Genomic DNA, 16,375 nt, shown 5'->3' on the forward strand with positions numbered 1-16,375 from the left:
GACAGAATTGTCATGCCTGACACAGTGGTAACTGATTGACCGACAGGCTAAAAGACTCTCGCATTGCTTTCATTGGTAACACGTGAAACCAGCAGGGCTTTTCTGTGCCGCTGGTGCTGTCGTTCTGTTCTCTGCCTCTGCTCCTGCAACATACTCAAAGTTCAGCTGAGGCCAGACGGGTTGTCTGCAGCATGCTTGATGGGTCAAGGGGTCTGTTGTCTAGTCAGAAAACAGCTCCTGTGTTCTTTACCTGTGCTGAGTGCTAACAATGAAGCTGATTATAATGACAGTATCAGAGCACAAAAATGCACAAACTAACAAAACAGTTGTGTGTTTGTGTTGCAGAAAGAACTAGACGCCACCGCCACACAGCTTGCCAACAGACAGGACGAGAGTGAACAGTCCAGGAAGAAGCTAATCGACCTGAGCCGCGAGTTCAAGAAGAACACTCCAGAGGTGAGAAAATCAGACGTGCACCAACACCCAAGCATACATCCCACAACTCCTTTGAAAATCAGAGTTTGCCTCGGTGTTTCTCAGTGTCTGCTCTTCTCCTCATAAATGTATCCGTGATTATTTACCGAGAAAGCAGGGGGAGGAGTAGACAGCACAGAGATGCGGGCTTGGCTCCCAAAAATAGTCTCTCCATTAGTTTCCCTGAAATCCTAAAGAGACAAAACAGAAAACCCCTCAGGAGTTTGTATTATCTGACCTAGTTTTTTATGTGAGCGGAAAGTGTGGTCCGTGAGTGTGTGTGTGTGCTTATGAGAGGGAGAAAGACGGAGAATGAGAGGGAGAGAGAGGCAGAGCAGAGCAGGAGGGAGAGAAAGAAAGAGAGTGTGACAACACTACTAAGTGGGATCAGGAGGGAATTCTGTCCTGTTCCTGTGTTCCCATCGCTCCTCCTGGGAATATTTGTTTCATCTCCGTTACCAAGGCAACGCATTTCAAACCTCACAGTGAAAACAAAGTATTGTTGTGTTATTATTGGTAATGTCACCATGGTGAATTATTGATGGTAGTATGAATTATGTATGAATGGTGTAGACAGTAGATAGAAAATTGTCAACTCTCGGTGGAGTTGACAGTAGGCCTATTATAGTTACCACGGTATGAGGATTGTGACTATTGACTTCAGCATGTAGCCCACCCAGTGTAGAGGAATATACACCGGGGGAAACTGTACCTGCATACAAAAGATGCTAATTTCACCTCACCCTACACATTCATCTCTAATCTCATTTCCAAGTATAACCACAGAAGCAGCAACACACACAGACAGGGAGGCGAGGCGCAGGCAGAGGGGGAGAAACACTGACACAGAGGCAGAGAGAGCAATGCACACAAAGAAAACATGCAAAAAGCAAAGGCACAAACACACAGAAGCAGATAGCCTAGATCACAGAACAGGACGCACACATTCATCAGTGTAACAAGGCTGTGATTTAGGAAGGCTCCTCTGGCGTCTGTGTGGCCCCTGGCATCTCCCTGGTATGTGGAGGAGGAATCTGAGCCAGGCCAGACGAGCGACAGGATTCATTACAGGGCTGTAACAGACTCAATAGGAATCGGCACTAAAACTCCGGGGCGTTTGGATGTACGGCAGCATCGAGGCTGCCTACCAAATAAGCCGGTTCATAACGTGTGATAGCCTGCGCTCGCTTCAAAACGCCCCGATCGTCTTGTGCTCGTTTGCGGAGCCGCGTTTCCCATCACTTGCGCGGCTCTGTGTGTGTGTGTGTGTGTGTGTGTGTGTGTGTGTGTGTGTGTGTGTGTGTGTGTGTGTGTGCGTGTGTGCGTGTGTGTGTGTGTGTGGTTGGCCGGCCTATAGAGCAGGCTGTCAGCTCTCTGTGGTCCGTACCAGTCAACGGAGATCACAGTCACATCAGATCAGACTGCATTAGGCTGAGCGGGAGTCCGTCTCTGATCCATTATTCAGCAACCAGGAGACCGGCCCACGTTGACTGTGTCTAGTCTGCTGAGCTGTACTCGGCGTGAACTGCACTCATGGTCTGCATAATAACACGCGTACGCACACACACACACTGGCTTTTGTGGCATTTTGAAAGTAGTGCAAAGAAATGCAGCGTGAAAACAAAGTTTTCATAATTCATTAGGACTGGCACGCTGTTGAATTTTTTTTTGGGAGACTAGAGCTCACTGTGCTTCCTAAAATTGATTGAATTATTCATCCAGTTCTTAATTTCCTTTTAGTTAGTCAAGACTCCTCTACTACACTGTTATAAAGGCAAGGGTGGGAATGGTTGTAAAATGTCCCAAAGATTGCTAGCCAGAGGCACTGGTAGTAAAACAACTTTGTGTGTGCTTTTGTATGTGTGTGTGCACGCATGCACATACACACGTTTGTGTTTAGCTGCAGGGCAGACAGACAGCGAATGGGAGTTCCATACTCCCCGGAGGATTCCTCGGGCTGGCCTGTCTGCTGTCTGCCGGCAGCTTACACACCAGCCATCCATCTCCTGCTGCCTGGGCCCCTCCACTCCCCTCACTACACACACACACACACACACACACACACACACACACACACACACACACACACACACACACACACACACACACACACATACAGATTGACCATGGTGTCTGTGTGCATTGTTATGTTATATGGTCATAAATCTTTGGAAGTGGTGGGGGCAGGGGGCGGAGCACTGGAGAGTGGACCAAGGGGCTTTCAGAGTTCCGGTGTTCAGCAGAAGCAGTAGCTTGCTGCTGCATGTTATATGAATGTGTTTGTTTTTATTTGTTCAGTGAGTCTTGGCTCATCAAGGTTGCTGCGGTATTTATTCTCCCTGAAAACTTGCATCTGCAAATATCAAGTTGTGCAGATAACTCATAACATTTGAAATTGAACTCACTCGGCCTGAAAAATGTACAAGATTAGTAGAGAAACTTTACACTTCTGTTTATAAAATTCTATCTGTCTGGAGATGAGTCATGCAGACACTTTCTTAACAAAAGCTGGACAAAGGTAGAAATAATCACTAGACTACCAGAATAGACTGCATTACTTTATACATGTGTTTCTTAGGTCACCGTTTGATCTTACATTGTCAGACAGATGTTTGAACCAACATGAAGTGAGATTAAAAAAAAACCCAAATAATACAGGAACGAGTGCAGGTCATCTAAAAGCTAAAAAATGAGGCTATAAGCACAATGCAAATGATAGAACAGACACCTATCCAGTGGTTCTGTGTGGGTGTTTCTTTTCATGCTTTTCCTCTGTGTGAGTGAGAAAGAGAGGAGGAGGAGCAGGAGGAGGAGAAGGAGGAGGAGGGAAGGAGGGGGTGCAGGTCATTATCCCCAGCAGGGGAATATTGAATTGGCCCAGACAAACAGCCACAACGACCCCTGATGAGGTAACAATGAAGCAGGGTCGCCGAGGTCATGACCTGTCCTCGGACCCAGACAAGCGGCCTGTCTGGACCGACCTGGGATTAGACCGGCCCCCAGACACTGGTCCCAGGTCAGTTTGGGATGCGCGCACCCTGCAGCCTCAGCTAGGCTTTTAGGCGGAAGTTTCTAAAAGGCGCAGAGTCTCCCTGAGCACACATCTGCTGTTGCCCTACTTCACATCTTCATTAGGCAGTTTTGTGAGTATGTGTGTGTCCACAAAGTGTGCAAATCAAATGTTCCTGTACAGAATGTCCTATTCAGCTGTGCTTTTTACCGTACGCTCCAGTTCAGTTCTTCAGGATGTGGGCTCGGCTAACAGCATGGTGATTTGCATGTTCCCCTGATACATACTCGACTGGCTATCTAATCTGAAACTGCTGACTCGTACTGGAAAGTCATGCAATGGGACTTGGGAGGATGAAAAGCGTTTGCTGTATAGTAAAAGCATGGTGCGCCGAGACCATTTGCATTAACTGTAGGCCTACTCTGTGGCTTGCTCCCTTTCTGTCTCACGCACTAGTGGTGCCTCTGGGTGGCCCAGGTGGTGCTGCACCTGTTCTTATGAGAAACGCAGTCCGCTAGAGCACCTCAGGGTACAAACCTGGCCTCCTCCCTACCCTCATGTTCATCACTCACGCACGACACTTTGTTCATTGACAGTGGCAATAACTATCGCTACTCAATGTCAATGAGTGACTTATTTGACCACAACAATGTTCTGCAGTACATCACAGCCACATGCTGTGGCGTATTTTACTGCTATTTTAGGATTACAAAATGTTCTGCTGAGTGTTTTATTTTTCATACTCACTAACCTCTCCTTTTTTTTCATTTTTTTTTTTTAGGATTTACGGAAACAGGTTGCCCCTTTGCTTAAGAGCTTCCAAGGAGAGGTGAGTGTGTTATTTGGGAGTTTACACAGTGTTGGACATGCAGTAGATTCTCAAGTACAGCTTTCAAACAATACATTTTACAAAGCCTGTTTGACGTTCATTGATTGGTCTTGCTCCCTTCTCTCCTTTTTCTGCTTTCCTCCTAAATCATCATCCCCTCTCTCTTTCCTCTCTTCTCTCCGCCATCTCCTGTTCTTTTTCTTGCCACTATCTCATTTCCCCTCTTTCCCCTCCCTCTTTTCTTCGCTCTGCTCTGCTCTTGATTTTCTGTCCTATTCATGAAGTCCTGTAGCCCGAGGGTGTGTTTAAATTGCATCCTGCAAAAAAAAAAAAAAAAAAAAAAAAAAAAAAGGCACCACAAAACCTCAGCTCTAGCCAGTCACAACTCACCAAATGCTATTTCCTCAGACTTTGTATGTCTGCGTGATTTGGTGGGGTTATTTGTTGATTTGGTGAATCATGGGCCATTTTTACTTAGAATTTAATGTTGCACTCCAAGTTTGTATCTACTTTGACCATTAAGAGGCGACTTCTGTGTGGGTGTGTGGGTGGGTGTGTGTGTGGGTGTGTGTGTGGGTGTGTGTGTGTGCTATAGCGTACTCTCACGGTTCCCCTCTATCTCCTCCTCCATCATTTTGGCCTATTTCCATAGTGACTCCTCCTTACTGGCAGCCATGCATTTCCAGTTCACTCCCATATGCGAAAGTCAGAGGGTAGAAGTGGAAGCGGCTGGTTTAGACTGGGCGTTATTTGGGGTTGGAGTGGGTGGACATTCAGCAGTATCTTTTCTGTTGAGCACACACACACACACACACACACACACACACACACACACACACACACACACACACACACACACACACACACACACACACACACACACACACACACACACACACACACACACAGACAGACAGAAGGAGACACACATGTACGCACACAAACCAAATCATCTCAATAGATAGTGACAGGGCTGCTTCGCTACTGGCTATAGAATATTACAGTTTAACACTGGGTTAGTTTCCATATTCTAGTGTTAGAGCAACAACCACAGCCAGTGGTTATGTAAAAATGCTGTAATTTCTAGTGGTTCCACCATGTTCTGCTGATGATCCACAGTCTATTTAGAGAATAGAAACACCAGCAGTATAATTGGGGCTTTGTCAGCTGTTTCCACCATATTCATGTTGACACACCTCGACGGCGCGCACACCAGAACGCGCTGAGACGCGTAGTGGGTGGTCGCGGAACTGAGAAAGACATTATCTTATGATTATTGAGATAATACTGTACACCCGCGCCAGTCTTAGAGCAGCCCATCAATCAGTTGACTATTCTGCACGCTCGCATGCCACAACATGAGTTGCTCTGAGAATGTGTAATTTTAGCCCAGCTTTGTTTGCTTACCCCTCGATGCTTTGATCAAGGACAAGACAGCAACAGAAACCAGAGGGTTCTGTTGAGGTCCCACAGTAACTCATCTTTTAACCATTTCCCCCAAGAGCCTGAATCTTTACTAAGTGAATGTGGAACCCAGACAGAACAATAAAAAGTTTTCGCCCTGGAACTTGGAGGTCTTGATACTCTGTTTAATCTTTGTCATTGAAAGGTGGATGCCCTCGGGTCATAATTATTACCAATAACAGTACTGTTTCCACAAGGCCTCAAGTTTGGTAAACGGGTTATGTGTTTGTTTGTGTATGTATGTGTGTGTGTGTGTGTGTGTTGCATGCACCGTGTTCCTTGTTGGTCCATCGATCAGATAAGCTTTTCCATTATCCAAGGCTTCAGTCTCTGCTTCCCATAGCCTCCCCTTATCAGACTCCACTGGGGCCACACACACACACACACACACACACACACACACACACACACACACACACACACACACACACACACACACACACACACACACACACACACACACACACACACACACAAGCATATGCACACACACAGGTCAGCCTGATGCCCTTCACACACTATGGGTAAGATAGGGGAGCGAGGAGGTGCTGAGTGATGGTGGCACAAGGTGCTGACGTATGTACGTATGTGTTTGTGTGTGTGGATGCGTCAGGGATACCTTTTGCAATTGCAAGCACTTCTCATTAGTAACCTACTGATACTGGTGAGGTATCATTTGAGTCATTTCATTTGTTTTGCTTGGTCTGTGTGTGTGGGATGGGGGCAGGGGAGCATGTAATAGCAGATGTCATTGGGATTGGTTGAAAGAGCTGCAGTTTGGAACAGCAGGGTTGTATTTGCAAATCCTGGGTGGTCTTCTAATGGCTCTGGTCCTGCAGTTAACCTGCCTCTAACTGTAGGGTGTGTCCTACATTAAATGTCTATTTCCTGCCTCCCATGTTGGGCTATATAAAGCTGCTGTACCACTGACCTTGGCCCAGTCATTGTACAGTCACGCAGCTGGCTTCCTTCACTGCCATCGGCGGATCATTTTTTTGTGTTGGGGTGTGTGTGTGTGTGTGTGTGTGTGTGTGTGTGTGTGTGTGTGTGTGTGTGTGTGTGTTTCTTCTTTTTCATGAGATTGTGTTGTGGTATTCTGAATCTCTGATCACATACTCTTATAAATACACACATGTCCACACTGCTGAACAGGTTTGGTGTTGGTGTGTGAGAGATATTAATACTCGGCATCAGTAATCTGCCATTAGTGGCCATGCATTTGAGGATCCTGATCGCTCAATGTCACACAGAACATGAAGAGGGTAAAGTACATGAAGCAGCATGGTGTGAGAATGAGATATAATAGTGGACTTGTGTGTGTGTGTGTGTGTGTGTGTGTGTGTGTGTGTGTGTGTGTGTGTGTGTGTGTGTGTGTGTGTGAGTGAGTGAGTGAGTGAGTGAGTGAGTGTGAAAGATAGAGAGATAGATGGCAAGACAGAAGCCCTGTGCATGCCAGATAGACACAAGTGTGTGACAGAGAAACATGTGAGAAAGACTGACACTGAAAAAAATTGAGGGGAAAAAAAAAAAATGAGTCAGAGAACATGGAAGTGACAAGAGGGAGAATTTGAGAGAGAGACGGAGTGAAAGACACAGAGAAATAAAAGGGGGGGAGGGAGGGGTGCTGGCACCAGCCTACTCTGGGCCAGATGTTTTGCGGCTAAAAAACTAGAGATGAATCAAAGCCATGTGAAGAGATTTATTAGGTTCCCATAGGAGCCCAGGCAGTATTACATGTAGCCTGCTCTGTTTACAGTGGCAAGAACCCCTAAACCACCCATCAACTACACTACTGGCTTGGCTGGGAATGTGAAGACTTTATATTTGGACTTATATAGGCTTTTGTCTTTATTCCTTTTCTCTCAGTGAATGTGCTGGAGGAGTTGGAAGAGAAACACAAAGCTGTTTAGTCTGAGAGCGTGAGCCAGAGTAGTCAGCTGTAGCTCTGCCCAGTACAGTAGCACCATCTGAATGTCTTTATTTGGCATCTGTTTCCCTCGATTTAGACGCGATTTCAGATGCGTTTCGCCTACTCTGTCTGCTTCTCATATTGAAGTGTGACACAGAGCCTATAGTAGAGCTCATTGCCTCATGTTGCAGCATTGACAACAGTGTAAAAGTTGCCCCGGTATGATTTTAGAATTAATCTCTTATGGATCCATTCTAATGCTGTCCATTTCAATAATATCGGTGAGGCATGCCGTGCCCTCTTGTGTTAATGACTGCATCAGTAATGGATCCACACTGTATTGCTGCTAAGAGCTGACTGAATAATCTGCCCCTGCTGTGGCTGGAAAGACTGAGCCAGCTGTTTAATGATGTCAGCGTGCTGGAGGGGAAACGAACGCACACATTTGCACACAGGCGCGCGCACACACACAAACACACACTGACTGACGGACTAAGGCACACTCACTCGAGGACAGACAGACGCGGACACGGCAAACGAAACGCATCCGTCATCGACTGAACAGCTGAACTGACTTCACGGGAAGGAAACACCAACGCAGCCACTGTCAAGACAGCCGTGATCGCATGCAACATACCAGCGCATAGTGAGGATAGACAGATATGTAGACTACTCCTACTGTGAAATTAATGGGTCTTCTTTTGGAGTGTATCAATGTGACACTCAGGTCTGAGGTGGTCCGTTTGACAATTAACCATAACGCTTTGTTTTTCATCCTCGCAGATCGATGCCTTGAGTAAGAGAAGTAAAGAAGCAGAGGCCGCCTTCTTGAACGTGTACAAGAAAATAATCGATGTCCCAGGTAAGACCGCTTTTAATGTCTGTGTGAGTGTGTTTGTCTCAAACCCCCCCCCCCCCCCCCCCCCCCCAATGTCCAAAACCATGATCAGGAGACCACCTTATCCACGCAGACAGCACCAACAGGGGAAGAGAAAAAGCATGACACCATCCCTCTGGTGCTCCTTCACTGTTCACCCAGGCGTGTGCGACGCCTTAATATGTCCCCACGAGATCTCATCCCCACTGGTGTAGCCTTTAGAGGGTCTTAAGAGGAGGTGCGTCCGGATATGGATGACAAGTGCGGCCACGATTGGCTGCGGCGAAGTGCACACACATGAGCAGTCACGTTCAGCACACTGAGGCCGCGGAGGGAAGCAGCCAGCAGTGTTACAGAACACACAGTCACGGCGCTGCTGGTTGGAGGTTTTGCGGCTGTACGGGAGCCCTGGAGGGGGCCGTGTATGTAGGGATGAGAGGAGGAGTTGAGTTCATCTATAGCGTAAGGAGGTCATCATATTCCCACATGGATAGACCTACAGTAATATCTTTGGATTGTACTGCTCCCAATAAGTCAGCGCCAGCTCTGACGGGGCTATTCTTAACTTGCAGCGAGACAATGATGTAATGCCTGATGCACACACGCACACAGACACAGACCAGCCTGACTAATGCAGCAGTCTTGAAAGAGGAAACAGTGTGTTTTGTTCTGTCTTCTATCAGCTGAAGGCCTGGTTAGTCAGCCCAGTGTGCTCTGCTTTAGATTAAAGGTGTCTGGTGAGAGCGTTCAGCACCAGTGGCCCACAAGTCAAACTGCTTTTAACAGGCTGTACAGTTGATTTGAAGGGGCGCCGGTGTGAAGGACAAAGGTTTGATAAGAGGGAGAGAAAGTTGATTTTCAAGGGCAGTGGGGCAGATAGGAGTCCAAAATCAGTGCGTACAATTATGTTACCTAGTGTTTGTTTGTAGTTGTGCGCATTTGTCGAAGACTCTGTAAATGAGCGTTTGTGTTTATGTGAAGGTGTGTGCGTGTCAGAGCTTAGCCCTGCATGGTGTGTCACCTTGACAGCACAAATCAGCATGAAATTCCCCAATCGTTCTCTGCTGATCTCTCATTAGCATAGTTAAGATATCTAACTGCGTCAGACATGAGACACGCACACAAATACACACAAGCACACACGCATACACACAGCCCTTACCCCCAGCTGTAAACTGTCAGTTCCTCTTATCTGTACAACACACACACACATAAACACACACACACACATAAACTGCTCTTTTAGCTGGCATGCTGATGAGCGTCGCCTGCGTCTCTTGGCTGCCTGTCACCAGTCTGCCACCCATGAGCACCAATCAGATGTGATTGGCCTGACTGACAGGGCTCTCTTCATCACACTGACAGTTAACCCTGCTGTGTGTTCACAGAGATGTTGGTGAAATGCCTCCGGAAAGTTGTCTTTCTTCCTTCTGTCTCAGTTTCTTTAATCTCTGATTTACCTCTTGCATTTCCTGTTTTTTTACAGCGTCACTTTGTCTGTCTGTCTGCTCCCATGTTTTTCTTCTTTCTTGCTTTCAAGCCGCATCATAGTAAACACTTTACCTGATCATAGCCCAGTAATCTCTTCTCTTAATGTGTCTCATCTGTTTTACTGTCTATGTGCTTCTATGGGTATCACTTGTCCAGGTCTCTCACCGTTCACTCGTGTCAGTAATTGACGTATTAGTTTTTTTCCCCTCAACTTTGTCAACTCAACGTTAGTCCCTTGATTTAAAAAAAAAAAAAAAAAAAGGCTAATAGCCTATCATTCAGTAGATTTCAGAGATAAAGTTTTGTTGATTCAGAATGTGATAAGTTGTTTACTAAAGATAGATATTCAGAGTCTGTAACAGAGTTTTCAGATGTTGTGACGTTTTGGAATAATTTAAAGCAGAGCCTGGCTGAATTTTTGAAGTCAATATTTGAGAATAATTCATTTTCAACGGCATTGTTGGCCAATATTTGACAGCTAAACAAATAACAGGCTTTTTGAACCGAACAATATATTTATTAGGAAAAATAATTTTCTAATGAAAACACTATATGGAACTTGTTTTAAGAAAAATAATAGGGAGAACTTTTGAAATATTTACTTGTAAATTTACTGCACGACACTTTCATTTTTCATATCTGATTATCAGATTCCTCTGACCATTTATTCATGTGATGATGCATTATTAGATAATATTATTTCTGCAAATGCAGTCAAACTCTGACCTATCGATGTCTAATGCATCAGTGACTGTACATATAGCTCCACTTATCATAATATTCCTGGTAATTGTGATGTGTTTTGGCTCTTGCTGGAGCCAGTGGTTCTCCACAGGGAGCACAAGGGTCAGGGTCAGCTCCAGAACAGTTGTCCTGAAGCTGTTAGATTCATTGCCTTGCTCAAGGACACTTCACCAGGGCAAACGCTCTCTCTCTTTCTGTCTGTCTGTCTGTCTGTCTGTCTGTCTCTCTCTCTCTCTCTCTCTCTCTCTCTCTCTCTCTCTCTGTCTCCCTCTCTCTCTCTCTCTCTCTCTCTCTCTCTCTCTCTCTGTCTCTGTCTCTCTCTCTCTCTCTCTCAGAGCCTTGACCGTAGTTATTCCTAGCTCACTACGCCACCTCGCCGCCCTTGCTTGTCTAATCTGCTTTGCAGTGTGTTAACATGGTGTGTGTTTTCCTCTACCAGATCCCGTACCTGTGTTGGAGCTGGCTCAGCAGCTGCAGCTGAAGCTCCAGAGGATGCACGACATTGAAACAGAGAACACCAAACTTCGAGAGACACTGGAGGACTACAACAAAGAGTTTGCAGAGGTTAAAAACCAAGGTTAGAGACGGATACATGCACAGACACACATTTAGGGATTTTCCTGACTTTGAGAGGGGCATGCAGATGGAACATTTAGGCCACACAATTCATCGCATATCAAAAATTAATTACAATTAATAGTTGTGAAGATCAACACTGTTTTGATATCATATTCTAATGGATATGGTTTACCAGTCTTACCAGCCACCAATAAAGATGGAGGGTGCAAGAGAATTAGTGGCCAAATGAGAACGAAGTTGATGAACAAGAGAAGTTTTGAAGTGTGCAGTTGGAGAATGAACATTTTGCCCAGTCTGATTGTCAAAATGTAGTTTTAGTTGATAACTGTCTGTCATTTGGCTGTAAAGCAACATGTCAATTAGTTTGAAGTTTCTGAACATATTTACAGTTTGGGTTATAGCTACACAGAAATGTGTAACTATTTGTAAGGTTTAATAGTTGCAGCTTGTTTGAGAAACTCTGAATTTTCAAAAAGTGAAAGTAGATGAGAGTAAAATCATTATTGGCTAAATCTGAGACAAATATTCAGGATTTATTAATTTTGTCACAGTTGTGCACCTGTACCTGAACTGCACTGTCACATCTGCCTATTTGTAACATGCGTAGAGCTTTAGGTGCAAATATAAGACCAAAGAAACATATTTAGAAGACCTTCTAAAAAGTTCACACTCGAACATCTTTAATGACTTATACATTTTTCAAAATCATAAAAAAACGACAAGGTTTTACATTTTCAAATAGGTTTTGAGGGGAAAAAACATGAGGCACAGTTTCATGAATAAAAAACGACAGGCTACCTCAGGGTAAAGAAGGATGGAAAAACTGACAAAGGCAGAGATGAGTGAGAAGCAGTAATAAAAGTGGTGTAATTTCAGTCGAAAAGGAGGAGTGAGTGCGCGAGCGGGGAATGTTTTGGAATCCCCCTTCCCTCAGTGAGAGTTAATTGGAACAGCTCGATAACGGCAGGGTTCCATTCTGCCATTGATTTTCCTGTTCCCCTCATCCTTTATCCCTCCTTCCTGCTTCAATAGATGGGGGATATTTAAACCCCAAAACACACTCTGGAACTCCCACTCCTGTTAAACACACACACGGACCCGCCTGCACTCTTGCACACGCACATACACATACACGTGAAGAGTACAGGGGCCATTGATCCCCGCAACCTAAATGTTTAAAGTTCAGTTAAGCAGTTAAGGGGTAAGAGGGCTCTGAGGGGACTCTCCTCTATTGATTATGTGTCAGAGTAGTGAGACTGCAGTTTAAATCACACACACACACACACACACACACACACACACACACACACACACACACACACACACACACACACACACACACACACACACACACACAAAGTGCTAAGAGCCCTCAGTCAAAGGCAGCTAGCAGCTGTGCTCTATATCATTGTCTCACTCACTTATATCTTTCTTTAAGAAACACACGCACACACACACACACACACGGAGGCCTATTTATTACTCCAGTTATGTGTTAGATTTATTCCAGGCTGCCTCATACAGAGCTCAGCCGTCAGCAGGTTATGGGGTTTCAGTACTAATGCAGTCCTAATGAATACAACATATCTACTGTTGGTGATCGCTGAATATTCTATACCAGTCTTGGATGTAAAGATTAGGCAGGAGCCATAGGGGCCAAGGTGTCCGTCTGCGCTGACAGAGGAAGAATGTGGGATATGAGACGCAAAGGTCAAACACACTGTCAAAGGCATTATCGTCATCGCTGCCATTTATCACATCGAGGGAACCACTTTTGTCTGTTTTCTATATGTTTTTCACATAATGCCGGCAGTTTTAGTCTTTTGATTTAGTCTTTAGTCCTTTTCTCTCAACATTGGTGTTTCTGCTGTAATCCTTCTCCAGAGGTCACCATTAAGGCCTTGAAGGAGAAGATCCGAGAGTATGAGCAGTCTCTGAAGAATCAGGCGGAGAACCTGGCTCAGGAGAAGGAGCTCCAGCTACACAACGACTATGCAGAGAAGGAGAGGTAGGAGTGTGTGTGTGTGTGTGTGTGTGTGTGTGTGTGTGTGTGTGTGTGTGTGTGTGTGTGTGTGTGTGTGTGTGTGTGTTTTTTTCAAGTAATAACGTCTGCATTATTTTTTGCCATTTTAAACCTCTGGGTCATTGTGCCCTCAGGCAGAACTGCTGATTCTAATTTTTTAAAGATAAGTTCAAAGATTTTAGACTTTTTATTAGCAGAGCTATTAACAACTTATTCAGTATTTCTTAAATAACACTCCTGGGACTTTTTTAGTTGTTATCAGTGTAATCAACAAATTGCTGCTTATTGGTTTCCTCCTGCAGATGAATGTAAGAATAGAGATGAAAGACAATGGCAGCATTTTTGTCCTGTGGGTGCTTGCCATTCTTACTTTGACGGGAATAAACACCGCAGACTCCTTTTTTTCTGTCTATAAAGATATATTTCAGCTGTTATGTTGGAATTTTTAGCTGCCGTGGGCCTCATCTGTGTCTGGAAATATACAGTAACCGAGTAAATTCCACGACATAAATATAATGAAAAAGTATGCTGAGCTGTCACTTTATTTTGATACGCAGTAATTCATATCGAAGCAATGGGTTGCTTCCTCTTCAAGCAAGGCATTTTGAAGTGCAGTTACCTGTGGCAATAATGAATACGCTCAAAATTGCTGCTGGATATTTTAGGAACATAAAAAAATGTATCTGACGACTGAAATGATTTTGTTAAGTCTTCTAAATGGTAAAATGCCCCAATACTGTCCTTTCCCAGGAAAGAGCCCATTCACTAGAAAAACAATCAAACTAATTGCCTGAGATGTGCCACAATATTGTTTCACTGAGCTCTTTTTCTCCTCCATTGTTTAGTTAATCCAGACTAATATGATGTTCATGTTGTCTAGTGAGCCCATGTTAATTTAAGACCCCAACTAATACTGGATTTTGGGGCCAATGTCGATACCAAAATTAGGTAGTAAACAAAATTTTGGGAAATCAATATATTGGCCCATATTATTGTATACTGTAAAACAGTATTTAGACATATAAACACACATTTTGAAACTCATGACAAAGATATGTAATGGAGGCAAGATATTTGACAGTTAATGGTCCATACTGACATCATTGCTCCAAAACAGTATACTTTACTGGGGATTTAATCATTGTAAAGAACTATGGAGAAAAACAACAACACACAAATAGAATATTGTCAAATTTATCCAAAACGAGTGAATATCGGCTGACGTTGTCATTGGTACCGATATATCTGTGATAAAACCAGATGGCCAATATATCGGCTCTAGTTTCCTTGGATAACTTTTTGCCCCTGTTTTAAACCAAATAACCCTCTCTCTCTCCCCTCCTCACCCCACCCCCCCAAAAAACGAAACAACAACAAAAGAAACAAAACAAATGTGCATTTTCCAGGAAATGAGTGCTCATATGATTACCCAGGGCAGCCCCAGGCCTGAAAGATGCAGCATATTTTTCGTGAGTGTGAGCAGGAGCTAAAGGCTACGATGGATGAATCAAACCTGAAATAAACACTTCCAAAACCTTCAAACCAACTCGGAATTTACTGATTAAATGCAATATGTCTATAAAAGGGTTTACAGCACAGTATGGAGATCATCTTCAACCATGTTAATATGCAGGTTTTTTTTTTTTTTTTTTTAGCTATACCACACTCTGCCACACAGATATAATAATGAAAAATTGTCTCAGAGTAGTTCAGCTGTAATTCTAATTGAAGGAGACCTAATTTCCCAAAAGCTATGATTTTCTAAAAGCTGCTTACAGTCATTAAAGCCCCGAAAGAAATCTTTCTTGATCGTTCTGATTAAAGTCCCCATTTTAAATTGATTTATATGTATTTTTAGTGACTAAATGCACATTACAAAGCTCATATTTTCCTTGTGTCAGTCATCTTGTTTGCTTTGTGAAGCCGTATTAGAGGTCATTGCCCCTTTCAGACGGTACAGTAGAAGATCAATTGTCCAACTGTATTTCCTGTACGTCAGTGTTTTATAGGCCCCTTCCTGTCTGCAGCGAGCTGACTTCCTGTGTCTGAGAGGGGTACTAAATGGATGGCACCTCTGATGCATTTAATCCTGCAAGGAGTGAGGGAAGGAGGGAGAGAGATGAAAGGATGAAGGAGAAGGCAGAAAAATAGAGATGACAGGAGAGACAGATTGGCGGAGAAGGGGGGCATCAAAGAGGGCCATAAAGACCGTCTTTGTGCTAGATTATTGATGTTTTTACACGCAGTGGCAATTTCTGAGCAGAGCCCAACTTTTTATATGCTAAGAATGAATCTATTTTATCCTTGTGGTTTCTGTCGCCCCCTCCCCCCTCTCTTACTCAGCCCTCTCTCTCTCCCCCTGGGTGCAGTGTGCCCCAGTGGCCAGACATTCCTGCCTAATAGGGCTGCTTAATGAGGAGTGGGTTGTGTTGGGAGGATTTTAGTGGGGAAAACACTTCAGAAATGGTGGGAAAATAGAGAATAGTTGCCACAAAGTGTGAACCCAAGATTTACTGACTCTGTATCTCTTAAGTGTGACTCTCTGCTCTCTTTTTTCCTTCCCTCTGTCTGCCTCTGTAGGAAACTCCAGGAGAGCCAGGACTCCATGTCCTCAAGGTTGGAAGAGACCGAACACAAGGCCCAGTCCTTACAGACAGGTACCAGCCTACCCAATCTTTACAGACCGTGGTTACAGTTTGAACCCGCTCAGAGTAAATGCCCTTATCACTGAAAACGAGTTTGGGCGGTTTTTAGAATCTCTGCAAAGTTTCAAATCTTAAGTAGTTCTCATTAAATGTTCATCCATCACTTAAGTATGATAAAATCACCGCCAAGTGATTTAATTTAACACTTGAAAAGTGAATCTGCGTCATCTGAACTAAGTATATGTAGTTTGCTGTGGTTGGAAACATGAGCAAATAATGTAAAAAAAGAACAGGCAAAAATAGAAATGCAGAACTATTCAACTTTTTTTG

General features: G+C 44.2%; 1 protein-coding gene across 4 annotated transcripts in view; it reads left to right on the plus strand.

The window, feature by feature from the left end:
* Nucleotides 1–16,375, plus strand: part of cux1b (cut-like homeobox 1b) — a 60,936-nt gene that overhangs the window by 17,307 nt on the left and 27,254 nt on the right. For all 4 annotated transcript variants that reach the window (XM_069148189.1, XM_069148192.1, XM_069148193.1 and 1 more), the window contains exons 2-7: nt 346–456; nt 4,266–4,313; nt 8,470–8,548; nt 11,238–11,375; nt 13,262–13,385; nt 15,981–16,057. In XM_069148189.1, coding sequence (XP_069004290.1) covers nt 346–456; nt 4,266–4,313; nt 8,470–8,548; nt 11,238–11,375; nt 13,262–13,385; nt 15,981–16,057 — 577 coding nt within the window. The remainder of the gene's footprint in view (nt 1–345; nt 457–4,265; nt 4,314–8,469; nt 8,549–11,237; nt 11,376–13,261; nt 13,386–15,980; nt 16,058–16,375) is intronic.

This window comes from Embiotoca jacksoni, unplaced genomic scaffold, assembly GCF_022577435.1.
Source record: "Embiotoca jacksoni isolate LCO1_2020_lvr unplaced genomic scaffold, fEmbJac1.0.p SCAF_14, whole genome shotgun sequence".
NCBI lineage: Eukaryota > Metazoa > Chordata > Actinopteri > Embiotocidae > Embiotoca > Embiotoca jacksoni.